This window comes from Myotis nattereri (assembly GCF_964212035.1).
Source record: "Myotis nattereri genome assembly, chromosome: 1".
In the NCBI taxonomy this organism is placed as follows: domain Eukaryota; kingdom Metazoa; phylum Chordata; class Mammalia; order Chiroptera; family Vespertilionidae; genus Myotis; species Myotis nattereri.
This window is the reverse complement of record NC_138075.1, coordinates 172,784,107-172,811,517: the sequence shown is the minus strand read 5'-3', so window position 1 is coordinate 172,811,517 and position 27,411 is coordinate 172,784,107. Positions and strand designations below refer to the sequence as shown.

The window sequence follows — 27,411 nt, the reverse complement described above, 5'->3', positions numbered from 1 at the left end:
ATGAACAGTTCTTTATGAAGGTGCCCTGGAGAGACTGACATGTCAGGGCTCACAGGGCCCAGACACCTGTATGTGAGCAAAGTTCCCGGTGATCTCATGCACGGAAGCACTGAGCTGCCCCAGGAAGGCTCAGTCACCGGGGCCTGGCTCTCTGCACCTACAGCCTAAGGCCCAGCCACGATCCCTGAGATCATCTAATTCCACCTCAGAGAAACCTCAGTAAGTTCTACTAACCTTTCAAGGTTTATCAAAGCTTTTTTTCTTTATAATGGCTTTTTTATCCTATAAATAACTCTGGTTTTTCCAACATAGTTTAGATTTCATACTTCCAATACAGCATCAATACAGTTGTTATTTCTTATTTGTTAAATAATGGCAGATCATAAACTCATATCATATGGAAGCTGGAGGGCAATCGGCACACCTACTCAGTTTAAAGATGAGGAAGCTGCTAACAGGTATTAGTGACTTGTCACGAGTCTCTCTCTACAGTCCAATTATTTTAAGACAATTCAGTAAGCCAGATTTCTCTCATGTGGTTACTGTATCACCAGATGAACTAATAAACAATATATAATATCACTAGTTTATGACTTGGGTTCTTTCATAATTCAGTTTATTATGATTTTTATGAAGGTTTTTATTGAAAAAAAAAATTCTGGCTGAACAATAATATGATGGCAAATGAAATGAAGACAACAAAAAACACCACTGAATACTTAAATCAAGATGCTCCCTTTTTATTTTATTTTTTTATTGATTGATTTGAGAAAGCATCAGTTTGTGGTTCCACTTATTTGTGCATGCATTGACTGCTTCTTGTGTGTGCCCTGACCTTAAACTGAACCCACAGCCTTGGTATATCGGACCACATTCTAAACAACCGAGACACCCAGCCAGCGCTAGGTGCTCCCTTTGTAATATGTACATAAATCATGTAAATTAAAGAGGAATTTAAGTATATTTTTTAAGAAACAGCAATTTTAGGTAGGCAATTATAAGGAAGATAACGATCATGCATGCCAAGACTACATGATTCTTCCACAGGCCCCACGGTGAGAGATCAATGCCCTGGTTTACCAAGAATTCTTCTCCGGTACATCTGAAATTCAACAGAAAAGAATATGACTGCATTCTTAGCTTCTGTCCAATTTTACTCAATATAGTTGCTGTTCCTTAAAGAAGCCTATAGATTACCAAGTCTGAAATAACTATCCCTTCATATATAACAGGTAAAGTCAATGAGTACTTACAATTCTGCTAGCTACCAGGATAAGCAGCCTGCATATCACAGTTTAGTTAACCCCTAAAACAACTCAGTGGGGTGAATATTATACACATTTAAAAGATGAAGAGACTGAGGTTTAAGGAACTTGGCCAAGTCCACAGGCTCACACTTTGAACCAAGTTGCTATCCTCTCCAGATTCATTTGGCTCCCAATCTATGAACTGCTCTCTTCAAAGGCAGAAATGTTTATCAAGTAAATTTTCACTTCTCCTGAAAGGGAAACCCTCCGCTTTCACAGATGACACGTAGGCCCTTGCAAACATGGTCAAGGCTCTTTATAGAGCGCATTACCCACAAATCAGCCACACAAAGGAACACAAAACTAGGACAAGAGGTGGGGAAGGGCTTCCTGACTGTTGCACTCCCTCAGCTCTGGGACAAAGACCGGGATGAGCCTGGCAGACGCTCAGCTACAGGACATCACCTCAGGCCCAGGTATCAGGTGAGGCCTCGGGGAAGCTGGAGTAGAGCAGGAAGGAGGAGCCCTGCCACGGGTCAGATCAGCACCCGGTACTAAAAATAATGGGCACAGCCACCATTCTTGTCTGGTACCATTGCTGTGTGACTCCTGGAATTTAGCAGTGCTGAAAAATGTCACACCCAGATCAAAAGAGGGGCTTAGTCAAGATAAAGAAACTTTCTCTTCCTCCCTAGAGGTTTCCTGGCAATACAGTTGACCCCTGAACAATGTGGGGTTAGGGACGCTGACCCCCATACACAGTCAAATATTTACATACTAGAAGCCCATTGCACGAAGATTCGCGCAATAGGCCTTCCTTCCCCTGGCTGCTGTCACCAGTTTTCCTCCAGCACCCGGGACCCAGGCCTTTGGTCCGGCCGCAGCAGAGAAGCCAAGCCTCAAGGCTAGGCTTCTCCGCTGCGGCCGCAGCGAGGCTTGACTCAGTCTTTGTTCCGTGCCTGTGTATGCAAAGTAACCGCCATCTTTGTTGGGTTAATTTGCATAGTCGCTCGGATGGGCTGGTGGGCATAGCGGAGTGACACCAATTTGCATGTTTCTCTTTTATTAGTGTAGATAACTTTTGACTCCCTTCAAATTTAACTACCAATAGCCTACTGTTGACCAGAGAAAGCCTTACTGATGATATAACAGTCAATTAATACATGTTTTGTATGCTATACGTATTAGATACTATATTCTTACAATACCATAAGCTAAAGAAATGAAAATGTCAATAAGAAAATAGTAAGAGGAAAATACATTCACAGTATTTACTTAAAAATAAAGTCCCCTTATAAGTGTACCCACAGAGTTCTAACCTGTGTTATTCAAAAGCCAACTGTTCTTCAAAATAGCAATTTGTGCTGTTATTCAGAATTATTTCTGATCTACTTGAATGATCATGAGACTTAGGATACCAGCATCCCATTAATTAATGTTTTGAAATCAAACCCTTAGCAATAATCGTTGAAGAGGAAAGCGTCACTCTCAAAAACATTCCCTAATTTTATTAAAATCTGCATTTCTATTTTATTGACATTATTTAAAAAAAATGGGATTTCCTTCTCAGCTTAACACATTGTATGCGGGAAACGTATTTATACATTTTACGTTGACTGGAGGTAGTAGAGCACGGCACACGTATCAATACGTTTTTTATAGACTAGAAGTAGAATGCGGGTAACATATAAATACATAAACTAAAGTTATCGTAATTTTACTGAACATTGCCATTTGCGCAAAAAATTAGCAAAAATGGCCTGCGCCACCTGTTAGTGCGCAATAAAAACTACCTGCAAACAATGTGTTAATGAAAGATGTACAGTCCTTCCATTAGCAGTATGCCAAGTCAGTTTAAAAAACAAACACAAAAACTGTGCAGACTGGTTTTATGATGTTTCCTAAATGCAGGAGGAAAAGACAAGTACCAGGACCGTGGCAGGAAAATGTCCACTCCTTTTCCAGGTCTGCTGCCCTTTCGGCTCTTAGTCCTAGCCATGGGCTGGGCTCACAAGAAGCCTTAACGTTATGGACCCATAGAGGTTACATAATCCAGACAGTGCCGACCCTGCAAGGCCTTGCTAAAATACCAACATAGCTCATTCCAAAAGCAATTGTTCTGAAAATCAAATCTCACACCCACAGAGAAAACAGCAAGAGGATCTTTTTAAAAGCCCATAAGAAACATTTCTCCAACTTAAACACAATTTTGACCATAGTCGATACTAGGAGTTGTACCATACTTTCTAATGCATTAGTGGACAACAACCCACTTTACAGATAAGAAAACTCAGTCTCAGAGAAGCCAGGGTCCCTGAAAGCACTCATTCCAGCTCAGCCCAGTGGCCTTTCTCCATCACACCAAACAGTAACCAAACGCATCACTTACATTGCAAAGTCACAGGTATTGTTTGTTGTAACATTGAGTCCCGGGCAGAAGTGTAGTCCCAAAAATTCATTATGCTGCAAAGCCTATAACACAAGAGGGAGTGGGCAAGGTAAATAGTTTTAATGTCAAAGGTTCCAAAGAATTATCACAAGGTCATCTTTTAGTTTAATCTTTATTGTTATTTCTGAAAACAAACCAAGCCTCACATTCACAGTCTGTCACACCAGAGCCGCTAAAATGATTGTTCCTGGTAGTCAGGAGGAATGGGCGTGGGATTTTTGGCTTCTAACAAAGAAAAGAAAGTATTCTGCCAGAGGCCTCTGGCTATATTTGTGCATAGCACCTTCCTCCTTCTCCCCCCAATGTTGTAAGCCCATAAACACGGTAACAAAAATGATGCCTTGATACTCAATGACTGTTGTTAATTTATGGTAACATATTTTATATGATTCTTGTGTTTGTTTTTTTAATCAAAATCAGGTATAATTCTTGGTAATAAGAAATTCAATTATAATATATTAAGTTTTCTTCAGAGTTAATTAGGTTTTAAAGCCAATAGTGGCTGTGAATATTACGTAGTTTTGGTTTTTCTTCTAATTTCCCTCACAATATAAAACATGTATTCTAGACTCCCATCCTCTCATGTATTTCCTTATTGAACTGAAAACCAACAACAGTCTTTACATCAGTTAGTCAATCTTCCTGCTTCACTATGAGTTAGACCCTACCCTTCACCTCCCTCACACCTCAGGGTGACTGGGGAAAGCCAGGTGATCATCAAGGTGGCCCAAGGCTTAACAGGAAAGGCTCCATCACTGCTCCTAAAAGAAAATTCCTGGGAGACCTCCACAGCTCATGTCTGGGGACATGCGATGGTCAGGCTTCTTCTGCTTGTACCAGCTTGGGAACGATGGACTAGTCAGAGGGACAGAAGAGAACTTACCACATAGCCATACCGAGGAATGCTCAAGTACTGAAGCCATGAGAGCCAAGGCACAACGGTTGTGAGATTGACCAACAGCCCTGAGAAAAGCTACAAGAGAGAATCCCAGCAATCAGAACTGGAGGAGTGATTCATGAATTCTAAAGCTTACCCTCTTTAACCCCCTACAACCCTGTAGACATTTCTGCTAAGGCCAACGCTTTCTTAAAATTTCTTCCACTGCTCTAAAGGCTTACCATGTCCTCTTTGCATCCTCTCTTAGCCGAGGCTGTTTGTGGCTGTGAAGGAATGACAACGTATCTATGTTTCATTGAATGGGAAGATCCTTAATTGTCAAGGCTTTTACTCTCTGTAACAGCACACAATGGAGGGCTCACGGTCCTGACTGTTGTAATGATGCAACCACTGTGTTCCCACCAGTGGACACACCAGAACGTATCCTGAACACCTGGTGGGCCTCTATACTTCCTTAACACAGTAAGCTTTCTGACCCACAGGGTTTGCATTCCATTTCCAAATGACTTTAGGAATAATTTGGAGTTCAGAATGGATGTTTAAAATAACCCAAAGCCTAGGACTAGTACTGTGTAATGTGAAGTGCAGCATACAACAGAACCAGTACCTTCATTTCAAGCTACAAAAAGTGGTATTGCCATGGAGACCCCAGGAAGGACTGCTCCAGCAGGAGATGGCTACATAAGAAGAGGTTCATACAAAACTTCTAACTGGCACTTCCCATAAGAAGATGGGCATAACAAGAACTTATGCTGTTGGAAATACATATTCTTCAACTTGACCCAACAAAGTGCTTTGATATGTAACATCTCTCAGTAAAATACAGTTTTATATGTGGCTTTAAAATTCTATTTATAAACCATTAAATACTAATAAACCATAGCATCTAATACCTAAAATAAAACATTTTTATATATTGAAAGATATTTTATTGGATGGCATTATAGAAAATTGACCCAAGGTTTATCACTTTCTCAATAATGTTTAGATAGGTAGTTTTCAATGGCAAGAGTGTGCTGTTTATAAACTTTTAAAGACATCTACTCCTACTCTAGCAGAAAAGATGTGTAGTAAGTAAATAGGCTAAGCATTCCCACTCACTTAATATGTTATGGGTTAATGTGCTAACTGGTCCCCTTCACCTGTTCATTCATCCATGTGCATGCAAAATTAAGGGGCAGATAAGATAGGATTAAGTAACCATTTAAAAAAAAGTTAACCAGAAATATATTGATACAAAAGAATGTTAGGAACCCGGAAAGGCAGGAATATAGGGCTGTGTGGACTTTGGAATATTTCTTCTTTTTTTTAATTCATAAAATTGTATTTTTATTAAGACATGCTTACTCGGGATATTTTGCTATATTTAAAATGTTCCTTTTCAAAATATAGAAGAAATCAAGATAGACTATCCATGCCACACACTATTCAATTTCTCATGGAGCTTAGCTTTTCCCTTGGAAAGTATTTGATCCAAATAAACCCTCTCAGTTGCTGGGAAATAAGCCATCAGTTCTCTAACACCAGCATAGAAGTCAGGCATTGAACCTACCATTTCTATGTGGGAAACTTCCACTCAAAATTTTTCTGTTTTGAAGTTTCCAGTCATCAAGTTTTCACTGTATGTCACCAAGAAGCATTTTTTTAAAAATCTCATTTGTAACAACATGCTAACTAAAGTTATAATAATTATATTAGAACAGTAGCACACACACAAAAAAAAAAGGTTGTGGAAAAGCTGGCACATTCTCTAATATGTTATATTTAAATATATGGTTTCCTTAAAGCTAAGTGGCCAATTGACAAAATCCCCAAAACAAGTTTTCTAAGACAGGTAAATTTGCAGAAGAAATGGGGGAAATAATTGCTTCTCAGAGAAGCACAGTTCCTACTCACCATCATAAACACAAAGGAGATGGTCATGAGAAGGTGTGCTATCGATACCACACTCTGACCTGCTGCTATGGCCAGTGCCATAGAACTGGCCGCGTAAGCCATAGTCATAAGCGTAAATATCATGATGAAGAAGGCCTCCACCTTCGGTTTCAATCCTTAGGAAGGAAAGAGGGGGTTAATCCAACCACCTAGGTCCCTGTGTGTTAGGGAATTGTTTATTGTGTAAATATTTAGAGAAATGAATATCAGATTTAAAAAAATTCATCCTCTATCAAACTACCATGAGTCACCAATTTCATTGCCTGCCTCAAATATAACTGTATAAAAATATCATACAGTTTTCTTTTTAATACTACTGCATAAGCACATTTTCATGTAACTCCTAATCTCCCTGTTGCACAATTATTACCAATTTCTGAGTGCTGAGGTGGGGGGGCTGGAGGCTACACACGTGGCCAGAATTCTACTGCCTTCTCGCTAAGAAGGTAACTTGTCAAGAGCACATGCTTTCCCCCCAGATATCACCTTCCTCGCAGTCTGCTGTAGCAGTGACAGTGAAGAAACTGGGAGATCAGGATCCCATGACCTCCAGGCGTTTCACTCTCTGAGGGAGTGCTGCCAGGTCTCTGAGACAAATACCACAGAGCTTGGGATTGAGGGTGGGGTTAAATGAAGTTTCACAAAACTACTGTATAGCTATAATGGGCACTATTGCGGGTCATACACTGTATTGAAGCATTATTGGAGCAGCCACAAGAACACTGGTCAGGAGCTGAGGATCCAGGCTCTGTGCCTAATTGTTTAAGACACACCCCTATTTGTAAAATGAACGTTTAAACTCTCTCAGTGGATCTTTCCCTATAGTGTTTTGTAAAAAATATATACATTTCTGCTGTGTGTGTGTATATATACAGTGAAATATATGGAAGTCCAAGCCTGGGAGAAGCCCAAACACAATGCACAAATGAATCCGTCTACATCTATTAAAAAAGTATTTTTATTAAGGCAATACACCCCAAAGTCTCATTCTTTCACTATACAGATATATATATATATAAATTCACCAGCCCCAGCTCCTCCAGCAGAATCTCAAATAGTTTATGAATTCTTTCCATGTCTGTATATGACACATACCATCACTGAGTAAAATATCCTATCGAATAAAAAGGTAATATGCAAATTGACCATCACTCTAACACACAAGATGGCCAGCAGGGGAGGGTAGTTGGGGGGGACCAGGCCTGCAAGGGAAGGCAGTTGGGGGTAACCAGGCCTGCAGGGGAGGACAGTTGGGGGGAACCCAGGCCTGCAGGGGAAGGCAGTTGGGAGGGACAAGGCTTGCACGGGAGGGCAGTTAGGGGGACCCCAGGCCTGCAGGGGAGGGCAGTTGGGAGGAACAAGGTCTGCAGGGGAGGGCAGTTGGAGGAGACCAGGCCTGCAGGGGAGAGCAGTTAGGGGGGACCAGATCTGCAGGGGAGGGCAGTTGGGGGGCAACAAGGCTGGCAGGGGAGTGGTTAGAGGGTGATCAGGCTGGCAGGCAGAAGTGGTTAGGGGCAATCAGGCAGGCAGGCAGGCAGGCGAGCAGTTGGAAGCCAGCAGTCCTGGATTGTGAGAGGGACGTCTGACTGCCTGTTAAGGTGGCACTGGGCCTAAACGGGCAGTCGGACATCCCTCAAGGGGTCCCAGATTAAAGAGGGTGAGGGTTGGGCTGAGGGACACACACACACACACACACACACACACACACACACACACACACCGTGTATGAATTTCGTGCACTGGGCCTCTAGTAGTTTCATAAATAGGTGTACAAGTTAGTTTAGGAAAAGTCTTGACATAAATACCCTCAGAGAAAAGTTACTTCAGAGGGTACAAAATAGATAGATGCTTCCTTATATCATGGCATGGTTTATAGTTTTGGGGACCAAAAACATGCTTGCAAAAAAAAAAAATTTAACTTCCTCTCACATCCAAGACTATAGACTCATACTTTCTGTCTTATTGCTTACCTAACAAGAAGTATATTGTACAAGTAAATATGATACTTGGTATCATCCTCATCGGCAGTAAATCAGATAGGAGTTTCCCAAAGAAATAAGATGACAATCTGTAGTATCCACTGGTATATTCATGTCTAAAAACAAAAATACACATGATGCATCCCACTTTAGTTTAAGAAGGCACAGGCTGGATGATTAAACCATTTGCTGTCCTGATTTCTGCTGCCAGCAGGGGTCTAACAACTACAGCTTCTCACATCCTCCAGGTTAACCCACCACCTTCACCCAGTCGGCATCAGGCACCATCTCAGGTGCACGCGTCCCCTGAGACCTGGTTCCCAAGAGCTCTGTGCAAGGACCCCTCTTCAATTTACAATTAATCCCACTACTTTCTCTCTACCAAGCCCCTCAAACTTTTTGTGTCAAGGTCCTCATGACTTCTTATTTGCTAAAACAAATAGATCCTTTTCAACCTCCATTGCTTGCATTCTCTGTACCGCTGTCCTTTTGGCTGTGCCCTAATCTTTAAACTCCCTTTCCCCTTGGTCTCAGGCCCCACATGCTCATGATGTCCCTCCCAGCCCCAGGCTGCTTTTTCTCAATGAACACTGGTAATCCCAGGGACCAATCCGTGGCCAGCTTCTGGATGTGACCAGTTTGACCAGTGATGGAGAACCTTTTGAGCTCGGCGTGTCAGCATTTTGAAAAACCCTAACTTAACTCTGATGCTGTGTCACATATAGAAATGTTTTGATATTTGCAACCATAGTAAAACAAAGACTTATATTTTTGATATTTATTTTATATATTTAAATGCCATTTAACAAAGAAAAATCAACCAAAAAAATGAGTTCGCATGTCACCGCTGACACGCGTGTCATAGGTTCGCCATCACTGAGTTTGACCAACAGCCCTGACACTGGACAGCACCCTTCCCGGAACAGAGCCACACTCACACGAAGAGCTTCTTCTCCACCACGAAGAGCTCCACGGCTGTTATGCTGCTGAAACACTGGTTGGTGGTCAGGAAGAAGAGCACCCCAGCTCTGCGGTGAGAGAAGGGGAAGAAAAGCACTGCGTCAATTACACGTTCTTAGATCATTCCTACCTGCTGAACTGTTTCCTCACATGATATCTACGACATTAATTGCTCAGGTTAAAATGGTGAGGGAGGGGAAGAGTGAGTACCCTCTGGTCTCTCCCCATCCCAGTGTCTCCACAGTGGTGCCCCTGGGACTCCATAGAGCACAGATTGAATTTCATAGTCCTGAGTTGGCATGGATTGAATTGTGACCTCCCTATGTTGAAACCCTACCCCTCAATGTGATATTTAGAGGTGGCATCTTTGGAAGGTAAGTAAGTTTAGATGAGGTCATGAGGGTAAGTCCCTCATGAAAACATTAGTGCCCATAGAAAAAAAGGGAGATTTTTCAGAGCTCTCTCTGTGCCATGTGAGGACACAGCAGGAAGGAGCAAGCCAGAAGAGCATCTTCATCAGAACCCAAACATATTGGCATCCGACTCTCTAGAATTGTAAGAAATACATTTCTGTTGTTTAACCCATCCCATCTGTGGTTCTTTGTTACGGCAGCCAAGGTGATGATTACCTAGGTCATAAACATACTACCACCATTCATTTGAACTAACAAAAACACAAGTACATCCTAATGTAGAAATAGCCAAATAAAGAAAGTCTGCAAAGGTTAAAACCTCCATTAGCCACTTTGTTAAAGTTGAGTAAAGAAGAAACTAAGAATGAGGAGTCAAAATGAAAGAGTGTAGGGAAACCTCTAGCAATACTTCATTATATACATTCACCACACAATCATCAGGAAAACTTTCATATTATCCTGGATAACCGACTGTCAGCATGGTTTCCAATGTGCTCAAAACGAAAGCAAATCATGTTTCTAAAGGGAAAATTAATTTGTACATGTATGAAAAAGGAAGACTATTAATGCTCTCTCCGTAAAGTAATTAAGTTTCAAAAAGGAAAGTATTCATTTCATCTGTACTTTGATAGAACTATACATTTTATAAAAGCATGCCAACATCTCCAAAACAGTGTTGCACTTCCTAGCACAACCAAATAATTTAATTAACATTGAGAATGTGAGTGGATACTAAAAGAGATGAAGTGGTGCATTATTTAAATGACACAAAATTAAGAGAGCATTTTAAAAAAATGTGAACCCAAGTGTGCAACCCTAAACACAAAGAGTCCATAGACAAAGGAATTGTTTCTTTATTAAAGGATTTTTTTTAATACCAATAAGAATAAGAATAAAAATAATAATAAACAATGTAGACAACAGGCTGTATTAAAAGTAAATGTGTAAAAAAGAAAGAAAAAAGTTTTTAAAGAAAAATAAATATTTATACATTGATAAGAAATGAAAAATGGCCAGTACACAAGCAGATATGCAACTTTCTAGACATAAACAGACCTAATATCAAAGTATTAGCTAATTTTAGAAACACGGGACAAGGCAACATTCAGCTCAATTTATTGTCTCACATCTAACAGTCCAGTCATGTTCAGGAATTAAAACTCATAGATATTGAAATTCCTTTTAAATTATAAGGATTTATTTTATAATATCAAATACTTCTTGTTAAAGAATTTAGTGTGGGAGGAGAAACCAAGATGGCGGCATAGGTGGCGGCAGAAACCAAGATGGCGACAGAAACACCGCAGATTGCTGCCTCGCACAACCACTTCAAAAATACAACTAAAAGACAAAACGAACATCACCCAGGACCACAGGAAGGCTGGCTGAGTGGAAATTCTACAACTAGAAGGAAAGAGAAAAGCATACCGAGACTCAGAGGAGGTGCGGTGCAGAAGTAAAATACTAAGGTGCGGAGGTGCATGCAGAGCGGGCTGGCGGCTGAGGGCGCGGTTGTCTTTTTCAATCGGGAGGGAGTCTCAGGCTCTGAGCTCCAGTTCCCGGCAAGTCTCTGGGGACCCAGACTCATAAGGGAGAAGCGGGACTGTCTGGCATCAGTCGGAACTCGAGGGCAGCTTTCTCTCCGAGGTACTCCCAGCAATAGCTGGGACACTGAGAAGCAGAGCCTCTGAAGGCAGGACTGAGAGCAGCCATAACTGCTCGCTCCGCCCACCCTGTTGACTCCCTGGGACCCGCCCTGCCCAAGCCTTGCTCGGAGGCATTTGCTGGGTAGCCTCAGGCAGAGGCTAGATTAGCACCTCCCTAGAGATCCAGGACAGAAGTTCTCCCACTGCAGACACAGCTGGTTCTCACAGCCAATTGGCCTGGAGGTCAAATCCCCTCCAGTGTTACCTACAACAATCAAGGCTTAACTACAACAAGACTGTGCACAAAGACCACAAGGGGATGCACCAAGAAAGCATAAAAAATGCGGAGACAAAGAAACAGGACACAAATGACAGAAATGGAGGAAAGCAAACTGCTGGATATAGAGTTCAAAACCACACTTTTAAGGTGTTTCAAGAACTATCTAGAAGCCGCCGATAAATTTAGTAAGACCCTCGAAAAGACTGGTGAGACCGCCGATAAATGTAGTGAGATCCTCAAGAAATCTAGTGAGACCCTCGATGTTGTGATAAAGGACCAACTAGAAATTAAGCATACACGGACTGAAATAAAGAATATTATACAGACTCCCAACAGCAGACCAGAGGATCGCAAGAATCAAGTCAATGATTTGAAATACGAAGAAGCAAAAACCACCCAACCGGAACAGCAAAATGAAAAAAGAATCCAAAAATACGAAGATAGTGTAAGGAGCCTCTGGGACAGCTTCAAGCGTACCAACATCAGAATTATAGGGGTGCCAGAAGAAGAGAGAGAGCAAGATATTGAAAACCTATTTGAAGAAATAATGACAGGAAACTTTCCCTACCTGGTGAAAGAAATAGATTTACAAGTCCAGGAAGCACAGAGAACCCCAAACAAAAGGAATCCAAAGAGGACCACACCAGGACACATCATAATTAAAATGCCAAGAGCAAAAGACAAAGAGAGAATCCTAAAAGCAGCAAGAGAAAGAAACTCAGTTACCTACAAGGGAGTACCCATACGACTGTCAGCTGATTTCTCAACAGAAACTTTGCAGGCCAGAAGGGAGTGGCAAGAAATATTCAAAGTGATGAATGCCAAGAACCTACAACCAGCAAAGCTATCATTCAGAATTGAAGGTCAGATAAAGAGCTTCACAGATAAGGAAAAGCTAAAGGAGTTCATCACCACCAAACCAGTATTATATGAAATGCTGAAAGGTATCCTTTAAGAAGAGGAAGAAGAAAAAGGTAAAGATACAAATTATGAACTACAAATACACATGTATCAACAAGTGAATGTAAAAATCAAGGGAATAAATAATCTCATGAACAGAATGAACTGGTGATTATAATAGAATCAGGGGCATAGAAAGGGAATGGACTGACTATTCTTGGGGGTGGGGGAGGGAAGGGGTGTGGGGGATGTGGGAAGAGACTGGACAAAAATCGTGCACCTATGGATGAGGACAGTGGGTGGGGAGTGAGGGCGGAGGGTGGGGTGGGAACTGGGTGGAGGGGAGTTTGTGGGGGGAAAAAAGAGGAACAAATGTAATAATCTGAACAATAAAGATTTTATTTTTAAAAAAGAATTTAGTGTGTTCTAATTCTTTACAAGTTAATACTCCACGTTATAGTTTAAAAAAAAAAAACCTACCTCCACCAAATAAATAAAAAAAACAGAAAGGTAATTAACTCACAGGCAACAAAAGAAAAAATAAACTGGATTATGTGTATCAAAGAACACTTTAAACAGGGTGAAAAGACAACCCACAGAATGTCAAAAAATATCTGTAAAAAATAAGGGGTTAATATCCAGAATATATCAAGAACTCTTACTGCCCTAGCCAGTTTGGCTTAGGGCAGTGGTTCTCAACCTGTGGGTTGCAACCCCTTTGGCGGTCGAACGACCCTTTCACAGGCGTCGCCTAAGACCATCCTGCATATCAGATATTTACATTACGATTCATAACAGTAGCAACATTACAGTTATGAAGTAGCAACAAAAGTAATTTTATGGTTGGGTCACAACATGAGGAACTGTATTTAAAGGGCCAGAAGGTTGAGAACCACTGGCTTAGTGGCTTGACTTGAGTGTCAACCTGTGGACTGAAGGACTCTGGGTTCAATTCCGGTCAAGGACACATGCTTGGTTTTCAGGCTCGATCCCCAATAGGGGGCCTGCAGAAGGCAGCCGATCAACTATTCTCTCTCATCATTGATGTTTCTCTCTCTCTCACCCTCTCCCTCCCTCTCTGAAATCAATAAAAATATTTTTTTTTAAAAAGAACTCTTACAGATCCACAATTTAAAAAATATAATTTAAAAAATGGGCAAAGAACTTGAGTAGACATTTCTCCAAAGAAAACATACAAAAGGCCAATAACTACATGAAGAGATGCTCAGCATCATTAACCACTAGGGAAATACAAATCAAAACCACAAAGAGATACCAATTCACACCAGTTAGGGTGGCCAATATAAAGAAACACAGTAAGTGCTGCCCATCTTGGGGAGAAACTGAACCGTTGTGCAGTACTGGTAGAAATGCAAAATGGTGCAGCTGCTGTAGGAAAACAGGATGGAAGTTTCTCAAAAAAATTAACAGAATTACCAACTGACCCAGTAACTCCATTTCTGAGTTTATATTCAAAAGAACTTTCAGTGAGACTCGAACACATTTATGTGTACCCCCATGCGCACAGCAACATTACTCAGAAGAGCCCAAACATGGAAGCAACCCAAGTGTCCATGAACAAATAAATGGGTAAACAAAACATGGGGCTTCCATACAATGGAATGTTATTCAGCCTTTAAAAGGAAGAAAGGCTACAACATGGATAGGCTTGAAGATATTATGCTCAGACAAATAAACCAGTCACGAAGGACAAATATTGTATGATCCACTTATATGAGGTACCTACAGTAGTCACAGTCTGAGACAGAAAGTATAATGGTGGTTCCCAGGGGCTGGGAAAATGGGGAGTATGGAGTTATTGTTCAATAAGTGCAGAGATTCAGTTTGGAAATATGAAAAATGTTCTGGACTTTATGTTGGTGGTGACTGCACAACAATGTGATTGTAATTAATGCCCCTGAACCGCACAGCTAAAACTGAATAGGAGGCTAAATTTTATGTTCTGTATTTTTCACATGAAATTTCCATATATATATGAAAATTAACTCTTCCATTCTGCCTGCACTTTGCTGACTTATCCTACTCCTCAGTTTGTCCTGTTCTTGTCTGAAATTCAAATTTTTAATAAGTTTTCATAACCTTGAATAAAATAACAGTGCTTTCTCAAAGTCAAGATCCAAAATTACTTACCTGTTCTGGATTCCAGCAGGGTTATGTTTCAGATCATAGAAAATGGCACCTATGACCAGCCCCAGGAAGAGTGTTACAATTATCTTTTCAAAAAGAAAAAAAGGGTTTCAATTAAAGGTAAAAACTTAGCATACTATTTATTATTATAATATATAGGATGTCCCCAAAAATGTATATGCACGCTCTGAATAATTATAAAGGCAATATTTATTAAAATACATTTCAATTTCAAAATTGAGCTACCAACTGTTAAAGTGTGTATATATTTCTTTGGGATAGCCTGGATATGGCTATAATCAAATCTCTCCATTTAAGTATTCTCTCCATGTCAGTATTCAAAAACATCATTTAAATGGTTTGCCCAAAGTCCTTGGGAAAATATAAAACAGTGTATGCTATTAGACTGCCTTCTAAATTAAAATTAAAAATAACATATCTGTTGTTGGGGAGACTGAAGGAGAAGGAAGGAGACTGCTGGAGAAGCTGGGTTCCTCCGGGGACTGCCAGGCACTGCCAGCTCAGGGGCCAGTTCAGGCTGCGGGGCCTGGGAGCGCCACAGAGAGCAGAGAACAGTGCAAGCATCTAGCAAATGGTTCGGGAAGAAAACGGAAATTCAAGTGGCTCAGAGTTCTGGCCTGAACACTTAACCTTTGTGCTAATGAACACACATTGTTTCAAGAGGTTTAAGTGAAAACAGAATATTAAAATTTTAATGTTACTCTTAGCATTAAAAACAAATTTTAAAGCACACATAAAATTTATAACACTGGAATTTTGCGTGGTAAGGATATAGGGGGACCTCACTTTGTTTTTAAGAATACTAAAATGTTTCTTAAAGACACATCTATATGTGAAGGGTTAAGAATTGTATTATGATATGATTTATTTAAAGTTAAAAAAAATTCTACTTATTGTACTTTTAAATTGTATTAAATATAAAAGTATAAGAAATGCTAATAGAAGAAAAATAAAAGATCCCACCATGTACCTTAGAACCGTCAAAGTTAAAAAAAAAAATCTCAGTCCGACAACCTTGCAATGCTATCAGACTTGAAGTAACTTGCCAAGCACACTCTAAACATGGAGCAAACCAAGTTGGAGAACAGGACCAGGATCTGTGAAGGCTGGTTTGTGAAGACCACAGTCTAGAAAGAATATGATTTAAGATGGCCTTTAAAAATTCCACTGTTGCCCACCTGGTGTGGCTCAGTGGTTGAGGGTCAACCTATGAATTAGGACAGTGATGGCGAACCTATGACACGCGTGTCAGAGGTGACACGCGAACTCATTTTTTGGTTGATTTTTCTTTATTAAATGGCATTTAAATATATAAAATAAATATCAAAAATATAAATCTTTGTTTTACTATGGTTGCAAATATCAAAAAATTTCTATATGTGACACGGCACCAGAGTTAAGTTAGGGTTTTTCAAAATGCTGACACGCCGAGCTCAAAAGGTTTGCCATCACTGAACTAGGAGGTCATGGCTCCATTCCCAGTCAGGGCACATGCCTGGGTTGTGGGCTCAATCCCTGGTAGGATGTGTGCAGAAGGCAGCCAATCAATGATTCTCTCTCATCATTGATATTTCTATCTCCCTCTCCCTCTCCCTTCCTCTCTGAAATCAATAAAAACATGTAAAAAAATCCATTGTTAATAGGCAATAAGAAATTTGTAAAAGTATATACATTAACCTGGCATATTTTAATTACCTTCAGAAAACCCTGTGCTTCCTATCAACAGATCAAACTCCCAAATGAGTGATGACGACTCTATCAACATATATGCATGAGCATGTATACAAGTCTATAGTTTCACATAGTACAACTTTAAGAATACTCTGACTTTTAAACTGGACACTCCACATGGTTTGTTTCTTTTACATTCAAACTTGGTATGTTATACTAACAAATTATCAGTATTTTCATCAGGATATTTTCGAAAGATTTAAAAGTTCTAAAAGTATTTTCAAAGTCAGCTTTCAAACATGTTGACAAAATGATTAATCCTGTACTGTTGTTATGTTGTTACAAGGTACATCTATGTTATTCTTTCTTGTATTTAAAACAAACAAAAATAGACAAACACTGTACAACAGAGTAGACAAGGAGACCCTGTCCGTGTATTTGTGTATCTGGCCTCTAGTCTGAACAGAAAAAGAAAGAAAGAAAAAAATTCCCTAAATATGTGATTGCAGCGTTGTTCAAATGTTACCATTTCTCAAGGTGAGTTCTGAGGGATGTTTATGGCCATCACTACAAAAATTGATGCATATTCAAATGATTAATATGCTAACAGAACAATGGGTCTCCAAGAGATATGATAATGTTTTCTAAGTTGATTTGATCGGAAAACCAGTAGCACATTCAATGAACATGAAATCTTATACAGAGAATCTATTCCATACAGCCTCTGGTTAACTGCATTATCAGAGGCAAAGTCTGACTCATGTAAATGACTAGTTCAAACCTAAGTACAGCTCTAAGACTGTAGATACAAGATTTATCAGCAGGAGGCCATAAAACATTTTCATAGCTACACATTAAAACATTTAAAGAAGCAAATGACATACGGACAAGTTTAAAAACTCAAAACCAGTGGTCAGAAAGCAAGGGCCCACAGGCCAAACAGGGCCCTTCACCTATTTCTTCAATCCACGAGGTAACAATGATTTTTACCTTTTACTTTTAATGGGGGGGGGGGGGGGGAGAGAGAAACTTGTGATATTCAAATACTAATAGATTATTTGAAATTTATATGAAATTCTTATTTCAGTGTCCATGAATAGTTCAATTGGAGCACAGCCATGCTCATATTCTTTTAAACTTTAAGTCAAATAGGTATTTAAAAATGGATTTTAGAGAAAGGGAGGGAAAGGAATAGAGGGATAGAAACATCAATGATGAGAATCATTGATCAGCTGCCTCCTACACACCCCACACTGGGGAACAAACCCAAAACCCAGACATGTACCCTGACCAGGAATCAAACCGTGACTCCTGGTTCATAGGTCAATGCTCAACCATTGAGCCACACCAGCCGGGCCATGCTCATATTTTTATGTGTGATTATGGCTGCTTTCTCCCTAAAATGGTAATTGACTGCATGACTCAAAGACCACATGGCCTGCAAAGCCTAAAACATTCACTATATCAGGGGTGGGCAAACTTTTTGACTCGAGGACTACAATGGGTTCTTAAACTGGACCGGAGGGCCGGAACAAAAGCATGGATGGAGTGTTTGTGTGAACTAATATAAATTCAAAGTAAACATCATTACATAAAAGGGTACGGTCTTTTTTTTTTTTTTAGTTTTATTCATTTCAAACGGGCCGGATCCGGCCCGCGGGCCGTAGTTTGCCCACGGCTGCACTATATGGTCCTTAAAAAAAAGGTTTGACTACTCCTGCCCTAAACTAATATTCCAGTATTCACAAATCTGAACAAGAGCTGTACCTCCCCTCCAGTCAGATGCTCAGAGATGCAAGGTTCTATGCTTATTCTATGCGATTGCCAGGGCTCTGAACATGGTTAGAATTTCTTTTGTGGAACTGAGTTCACTGAGGAGGGAAACAGGCTGAGCGTGTGACCTGGAGGTACTAGGCCTGGGGTTTGCCGCTGAAGGGAGCCCAGCACCAGAAGATGCGGAATCGTGGTGCAGCAGAAATAGCTCCACACTCCAATCACGCCCTGCCCAGAGCTGCCATATATATGACTTGGACAAGACACCTTAAAAACACTTTTAGAGGCAAGAGAAATTGAAGTTATTTTCCAAGTTAAAAAAAAAAAAAGTGATGCATAAATCACAGTAAAGAATGAACTCCAGGCTCCTGGCACCTTCAGGAACCGTCCACACCCAGCCCTGAGGGTACCACAAGCAGTAACTGCCTTTGAAATAGGCATGGAGTGCAGGCCAGCCACATGCTCGGTGCCACTGGTCTGGTCACAACCTGGGCCTGGCTTCCTCCCCGCAGCCCCTGCCCACCCAGAGGCCACACAGGCTGGTGGGGAAGGCGGCCGGGCGCATTGTAGACTCCACCCCTGCAGAGCAGGGCTGAGCAGCAGGCCCAGGTGGGCTGGCAGGGGCTTTGCCATGAACCCCTGGGGCCTGTTCCAGGACTCCAACCCCAGAAACTTCCTCATCTTCGCCTGCTGCTGCTCCTCCGCCTGGAGGGTATGATCCAGTGGAGCTACTGGGCGGTCCTCGCCCCTCTATGGCTATGGAACCTCCCTGCCAAGGCAGGCACCTCCGTGGGTGCGGGCAGGCATTAGGGCCCAAAGCCATGCTGATCGCAGTGGGCATCCGCCTGCTGCTGCTCATGTTCAACGTTCTGGTCTTCATGCCACTCTTCTTCCTCTCCCCCGGGCCCTGGCTGCCAGCGCTTGGGGCTTTCCATGGACAGGCCGCTGGAGCTGGAGATCCTGTGCTCCGCCAACACCCTGCAGTTCATCTCCACCACCCTACGGCTGGACAGTGACTGGTAGCATTCATGCCCCTCTGGGTCCTCGTGTGGTTCCTCTGCCTGGTCATCCTCTATTACATCGTCTGGTCCCTCCTGTTCCTTCGTCCCTGGATGTGGTTGTCCTGGAGCAAAAAACCACGTGACCATGGCTATCATGTGGATCACCATTGTGGTTCCCCTGCTCACTTTTGAGGTTCTGCTGGTTCGTAGCTGTGATGGCCACAATACATTCTCTTACATCTCCATATCCGTCCCCTTTGGCTTTAATAGCTTTCATGGCCATTCCATTTAGGCAAAAAGGGGGCAACCATTGGTGGTTTGGTATTCACAGAGATTTGTTGGTTTCTGCTTGAAATTTTCCCATTTTTAAGAGAAAATGATCTACATCATGAAGATAGGGAAGATGCTGAAGAAACATCAGTTCCAGATGCTCCTAAAATTGCTCCAATGTTTAGGAAGAAGGCCAGGTAGTTATAACTCAAAGTCCTAGAAAATACGTTCCCCCATCTCCCAAGTTAAATATTCATATGCCAGATTAAACTCATCTTTGGGAGTGTCCATAAGTAAAAATCATACAGACATGTCCAAAATCCACCTTACTTTTGCCTCTTTTTCATTCATCTCAATCCTAGACCTGAAAACAGGCTCCAAACATGGTCACCTCATGCCTTGGAGATTGATGCCTCTCAGTGATTCATCAGTATGTGCCATAGATTAGGGGTTATTTGAATATATGGAATGTGTGGTGTATGACATGTGAGAAGACTTGCTTTCCAGATTGGTGCTTAAGGAGCTAGCTGGGAGCAGTAACCTAAATTGTTTCAGTAGGTCCTCAAATGGAATAATAATATAGCCAGAGTTGGGTTGTTTTTTGTTTGTTTGTTTGCTTGTTTGTTTGTTTTTAAGTGGTACTATATCTATCAAAAGTATTATTATAAAAAATCCTATACAATAAAAGCATAGTATGCAAATTGTCCCCTCAATGGGAGTTCTTCTGGGTGTTTGACCAGGGGGCGGGCTGGCTGGGGGAAGGGAAGGAGTACCCGGCTGGCAGCTGGCAGCCTTTAGGGACCCTACCAGTGCATGAATTTCATGCACTGGGCCTCTAGTCTTTTTATACACTGCTAGCCTAAAATTGTATTTCAGATTGGGCCTGTTGTGACATATTGAAAGCAAACGTAAAGAATTTTCTCTCCCATTACTTGTTTATAAACCTCATAGTTGTTTAAAAAAAAAATGAACTCCATTACGCCAGACTTGTTTCCCTTTTTGATAAAAAATTTTCTCTACAAAGATGACCTCTTACAGCTTGTCTAACTCAATAAAAATTCTGAATTAGGTAGTCCAGAAAAAAAAGCACTTAAAAAATTTCCCTATATGTAAAAACTTAATTGTGTTTTATTTGTTCTAGTGACTGTTTCTATATCACAAATAGAGAGGGTATAAATAAATAGAAGGATGAGTAGAAGATAACCATAATCCTAAAAAAGACTATAGCAGAATCTAATGTCCCCAGATGAGCATTTTACAGCATAATTAGAATATCTGTGAGGTTACCTGAGCTATGGAGGCCTGGGGATTACCCAGTAAGTTTTTGAAGGAGCGCTTGGAAACCCATTTGACTTGATGGCAGAAGGAGGTGGCATAGATGATCTTTGTGAAGGCTGTGCTCTTCTTCTTTTTCTGATCCCAAAAGAGTTGACCTAACTCAACTTCCATTTCTCTGAAGAAGGCAGAGTTGACATAAAACTCAGCTAATTTTTCTATGAGTGGCTTATCTCTCTTGGAAGGCTCTTCAGTCTCTTGGGCTTTGGAATAAAAATGGACAGAGGGAAACATTAACAAAACAACTTAGTTAGCCCATTTTTATGGAACCCCTTTCTTAGATTCTTCCCTAACATCTTAATTCTAAAGCTTTAGCATGAACATGATTAGACCTGTCATTGCTTTACATATTAGAAAAATAAGTTAATGGTCTGACTACTTCCATATACTTATGGATACAGTAAACCCACTGACCTTTCCCTAACTATGATATTTGTAGCCTGATTCTTTTAAAATAAACTTACCATAGGACTCCAGCCGGGTTGCTCAGCTGGTTGGAGCATCACCCCATGCACCAAAAGGGTCAGGGCACATACCTAGGTTTCAGGTTTGATCCCTAGTGGGAGGCAAAAGATTGATATTTCTTTCTCTCTCCCTCTCTTTCTCTCTCTCTTTCTCTCTCTCTCTCTCTCTCTCTCTCTCTCTCTCTCTCTGTCTTTCTCTCTCTTTTCCTCTCTCTCTAAAAATCAATAAACATATCCTCAGGTGAAAATTTATAAATAAACATACCATAGGAAGTTGTAATTTTTTTAAAAATTAATTAATTTATTTATTTTTATTATTTTTTTAATCCTCATGTACAACAAAATCTGTGCCAACTGGTATTACAGACTGGATGTTTATTTCCCCAAAAAAATTCATATGCTGAAATCCATTCCCAATGTGATGATATATGAAGGTGGGGCCTTTGAGGAGTGATTAGGTCATGAGGGTAGAGCCCTTGTGAATGAGGTTAGTACGCTTATAAAAGGCCCCAAGAGCTCACTTCCACCACGTGAGGGGGCAACGAGAAGATGATGGTCCACCAGATACAACTGGTATCAGAGGGCAACATTCGTTATATAAATTCACAAAGCTACATTTTAATGAGCTACCACATTGCTGAACTTCAGGCAATTCAATTAGGTCATCTGTGACTCTAGACAGATGCACATACCTTCATCATCTTCAACCACTCTGTTTAATACCACAGCAGCGGAGTCTCCATTAATGACATCCAGGAAGAAGTCGGCAGGGTTATTATAGGGCTCACAGTGGTAGCCTACAGAAGAAGGGAACCCAGGTACACAAGCATGATGGTCTTAGGAAATAAAGACTCACTTTCAGGGAGTGAGAGAGATGAGGCTGAGAGAGACAGAATATAATGACTTCTCCCTCTCTTCTTTCTCTCTTCTGCCCTCACTAATTTACTCTTTCTTTTTACATATTCAGTCACACAATATGTCAACAATTCTGTCTCCTGGCAAAAATCATACTCCAAACCAACCTTAAAGAACTCTCAGAAAGCCTTACTGACATAATTCATTATATCTGAAACAGCTATTAATATGCTCTGGTGCTTATCAGTACAAGCTGAAAAAAATAAATATCAGTCCAAGAAAAATAAAAGTTGAAAAAGAAATAAAGTTATAGGTAGGACTAATGCTCCTCAAAGCAAAGTAACAAGCAAAGCCAGCCCAGGGTTCTGTTCTCTGGGTTCACCTAGGGACTGCCAAAATGCCAGTACCCACTTTAGCAATGGTTGCTTCTCCACCTACTAAATTCAGGTCCAAATTATCATCTCTTATGCTGCTATAATTCCAGCATAGAGAACAAATCGTTCTCAAGAGGATGTGACCAGCATGGCACACCTGAATGCTTTACCTTCACTTCTTTACCTGATCATCTGAACTCAACTTGGCTTGTAGTCTTCTCTCAGATTCATCTGCCCTACACTCCCCAGATCCAGGTATGTTACATGATAGAGATTAAACAAAAAATAAAATTTCAAAGATAGCTATAAAATATTTAAAACTTTATTTGGAGTCAAGGAGCATCATCTAGAATAATAAAAGCATAATATACTAATTAGACCGGACATCCTTCAGGACAACCTTCCGGGAGAAGCCGTGGCTTCAAGGGAAGCCCAGGTCCTGGGCGCCTGCCGGTGGCTGGAGGGAAGCCTGGGTCCAGGGTGCCAGAGGGAAAACCGGGTCCCGGGTGCTAGAGGGAAGCCAGTGCCAGCCGCTGAGGGAAGGAAGGCCTACTCTTGCACGAATTTTGTGCATTGGGCCTCTAGTCTATAATAATATCCAAGTATCTCTAAAATGAAGCAGATGCATGAGTCATAAAAACTTACACCTTTTCATCTGAAATAGAACTAGGCAGCCCAGAACTGTCAGAAATGTTGGCCCATTGAAGTCAGACTCAGGAGTAGCCATTCCATTAACTGTTAAGTCACTCATATCCACTCAAGGACTAAATCTTCAGTCTAAGGTTACTAGAAAATTAAGCAGCATCTCCATGAACCCTCATCAACATCCCAACCAAGGTAGAAAAATGATACAGCTTGATCTGTTATATGGTCAAGAAGACAAATGATTTTGGGGGAAGGAAAGTATTAGGCTTTTCAAAAAATGTTCAGTTAGACTAATAACTGATTATGAGATCAATATATTTCTTGAACTGTTATGAAAAGGGCAGTAGAACTGGGAAGCAGAACAGTATAGGCCCAGTAGAAACAGTCCTACACATACACAGGGTATGCATTCACACTCAACCAGGTCATGAAAGCAACCTAAATAGCGAGCCAGGGATGCAAAATGAAGACAAATTCTAGCACCAAACTGACCAAAGATGGTCTGGAGTGGTGGAATCCATGTTATCTCTACTCAAAGATCAAGCAGCACTCTGACCACCTCTCTGCTCTCTTCCAGGATTCTATTAAGGAAGGATCTCACTGCATGAAAAGGTGACCATACCAGCTGATGCAAAGTATTCCAAGGCCTCCTGAGCAGGCCCATGGAACATCAGTTTTCCTGAGGCCAATAAGGTGAGGCTATCAAACAACTTGAAGATGGAGTAACGAGGCTGATGAATGGAGAAGATGATGGTTCGTCCCTGTTTAGACATCCTAAAGTAAAAGTGAGAAAATAATGAGTCATTCAACATCTGAATCTCGGAGGGAAGGCAGGGGAGGGTGAGTGGGTGGGAGATAATCAACTGAGGACCTTGTATGCATATATGTTTGGCTCATGGCCACAGACAATGGGGCAGTGAGGGCCTGGGGTGGGGTAGGGGGGTGGGGAGGACCGGCTAGGGGGGTCAATGAGGTAAAAAGGAGGACATATATACTTTCAACAATAAAGAATTATTTTTAAAAAACTAAAAAACATCTGAATCTTGTACTTCTTAGCAAAAAAACCCAAACAAAACCAAAAAACTTTATTGCTGCCTTTAGTTCATTTGTTCCTGGTTCAACTTGATTTTTTCTTACTAACTTTTCATCCCATCTTATCTCTCAGAGAGTAAGGGGACCTAGGTTCAATACTTTTATGAAAGATTAAGGTTTTTGAAATTGTATCCCATGAACAATCCACAATGAATTCCAAAATTAATAAAAAAAATGCAGATTCCTGGACAGTCTTTCTAGACCTATTGGTTCTATGGTATCCATATTATAAAAAGGCACCAACTGCCTGGCCAGTGTATTTCAATGGTTGATCGTCAACCCATGAACCAGGAGGTCATAATTCGATTCCCCATCAGGGCACATGCCCAGGTTGTGGGCTCGATACCCAGTAGGGGGCATGCGGAAGGCAGCAGACCCATGATTCTTTCTCATCATTGATGTTTCTATCTCCCCCTTTTCCTTCCTCTCTGAAAGCAATAAAAATATATTTTAAAAAAATATATTTTAAAGGCACCCAGGTAACTTGTAAGTACACTCAACTTTGAAAACTTACTATGGACTAAATATTAAAATAATGGTTATAGTCCCATTCTCATTGACCACTGTAGTCTTCAAGCCTTTAGGAATTGGTGTTCATTTTCTCTCCCAATAATACCATTAACATTACTGCATACTTACTATATCCTTGTTAAATATAAATACTTGTGTCAGAATTTTCACAATATTTATACAAGGCAGTACTGATAGTACCGACGGTATTGTTACCTTCATTTTACAGATAAGGTCTAGAAGGTTAAGCAACTGGCCCCCGGTGTCACAGTTGGTATGGGGCAGGGCTAGGTTTTGTTGGCCCATGGCCAAAACATTGCTAAACTACCTTTACACAGGATTTACTAGAAACAACGGCTAAAATCACTGTTCTAAAACTGTTATTAGTAAATATATCTTATGAGAAGAATCACTTCAACTGAAGCACTTTATAAGCACCTACGCTATGCTAGCAGTGTTGTACAAATTCTGCCTCAAGAGGATCAGGCCAGGAAATCGATCATTTGAATACAATGTGGAATAGAAGTAGCTGAGGATCACTTGTAAGCAAAATAGGAGGCTATAACCCAGTCTGAGGATGGTATAAGATAGTGTCAAGGGGGCCAACAGGAATAAGACCTGAAGAGAGGAAGTACAGTCAAGGTGAAGGAACATGGAGAACAAAGTGTGTGATGAAAGGTCTATTTGGGAACCTGCAAGTAGTTCAGTGTCATTGCAGAGTTGAGTTGAGGGGTGAAGAGAAGAGAAACTAACAAAAGAGACTGCATCAGAAAGTAAGCACGTGATGAACCCCTTTACTCAGAAGCTGGAACTTCAATCAGTAGGCAATAAGGAGCCAGTAAAGGACTGGGAGCTCCTCTAAGTGTGGTCTGAGCACCAGTGGCATCGGGCTCAGTACCTCTAATTAGAAATGGAGACTCTTGGGCTCCGCCTCAGAGCTGCAGAAGAAGAATATGCATTTTAACAAGACCCCAGGTGATCAGTGTGCACAATGGAGCTTGAAAACGTTTGGTTCGAGCCCCAGCATGGGGAACGATGCTTGTGTGCTCACTAGTCCAAAACATAGTGAAAATATTTACGGTATTATCAATTCATCATTCCTCTAATGAACACTGTTAACATAGTTATGAATGATAAAAACACCATGGATTTATTCTCTAACTAAACTTGAACCCCAGATCCATTACTTGGCATCATTACTTATATGTGCAATTGACATCTCAAACTGAAGATGTCTAAAATCTCAGACATCTTTCCATCTTCATGTTTTCTTCTCATGCCGACATAGAGCCTTGATTACATGGGCATCAGCGGAAGCAAAGTAATAATAGGGAGGGAATAGCGGAGTCAAGATAGTCTCTTCAATAAATGGTGTCGGGAAAATTGGACAGATATATGCAAGAAAATGAAACTAGGCCACCAACTTACACCATACACAAAAATAAACTCAAAATGGATAAAGGACTTGAATGTATGACGGGAAAACAAAAAAATTCTAGAAGAATCCAAAGGCAACAAAATCTCAGACAAATGCCGAAGCAATTTCTTCACTGATACAGCTCCTACGGCACTTGAAACTAAAGAGAAAATGAACAAATGGGACTACATCAAAATAAAAAGCTTCTGCACAGCAAAAGAAACCATCAACAAAACAACAAGAAAACCCACTGCATGGGAAAACATATTTGCCAATGTCATATTTGATAAGGGCCTAATCTCCAAAATTTATAGGGAACTCATACAACTTAACAAAAGGAAGATAAACAATCCAATCAAAAAATGGGCAAAGGATCTAAATAGACACCATTCAAAAGAGGGAATTCAGAAAGCCAAGAGACATATGAAAACATGCTCAAAGTCACTAATCATCCGAGAGATGCAAATCAAAACAACAATGAGGTACCATCTCACACCTGTCAGACTGGCTATCATCAACAAATCAACAAACGACAAGTGCTGGAGAGGATGTGGAGAAAAAGGAACACTCATGCACTGCTGGTGGGAATTCAGACTGGTGCAACCACTAAGGAAGACAGTATGGAGTTTCCTCAAAAAACTAAAAATGGAACTCCCATTTGACCCTGTGATCCCACTTCTAGTAATACATCCCAAGAAACCAGAAACACCAATCAGAAAGGATATATGCACCCCTATGTTCATAGCAGCACAATTCACCATAGCTAAGATCTGGAAACAGCCTAAGTGCCCATCAGTAGATGAATGGATTAGAAAACTGTGGTACACCTACACGATTGAATACTATGCTGCTATAAAAAAGAAGGAACTCTTACCATTTGCAAGGGCATGGATGGAACTGGAGAGCATTAGGCTAAGTGAAATAAGCCAGTCAATGAAGGAAAAATACCACATGATCTCACTCATTCATGGATAATAAAGACCATTATAAACTTATGAACAATAATAGATACAGAGGCAGAGCTGCCTCAAACAGATTGTCAAACTGCAGCAGGAAGGCCGGGGAGGGTTGGGGGGCAGGAGGGAGGGGGGTAAGGGATCAACCGAAGGACTTGTATGCATGCATATA

General features: G+C 40.9%; 1 protein-coding gene and 1 pseudogene across 2 annotated transcripts in view; one reads left to right on the top strand and one right to left on the bottom strand.

Moving 5' to 3' along the window:
- Nucleotides 1-718: 718 nt before the first annotated feature.
- Nucleotides 719-27,411, bottom strand: part of LOC308532280 (broad substrate specificity ATP-binding cassette transporter ABCG2-like) — a gene marked incomplete at its 5' end in the record, with an annotated part of 71,993 nt that continues 45,300 nt past the window's right edge. The window contains 10 exon segments of the mRNA XM_081109642.1: nt 719-1,102; nt 3,637-3,719; nt 4,580-4,669; nt 6,491-6,645; nt 8,500-8,624; nt 9,447-9,536; nt 14,859-14,941; nt 20,879-21,129; nt 22,083-22,187; nt 23,887-24,038. Coding sequence (XP_080965768.1) covers nt 955-1,102; nt 3,637-3,719; nt 4,580-4,669; nt 6,491-6,645; nt 8,500-8,624; nt 9,447-9,536; nt 14,859-14,941; nt 20,879-21,129; nt 22,083-22,187; nt 23,887-24,038 — 1,282 coding nt within the window. The 3' untranslated portion in view covers nt 719-954.
- Nucleotides 18,952-19,860, top strand: LOC308532222 (transmembrane protein 185B-like; annotated as a pseudogene). The gene has a single exon. The product of its transcript is annotated as a transmembrane protein 185B-like (transcript).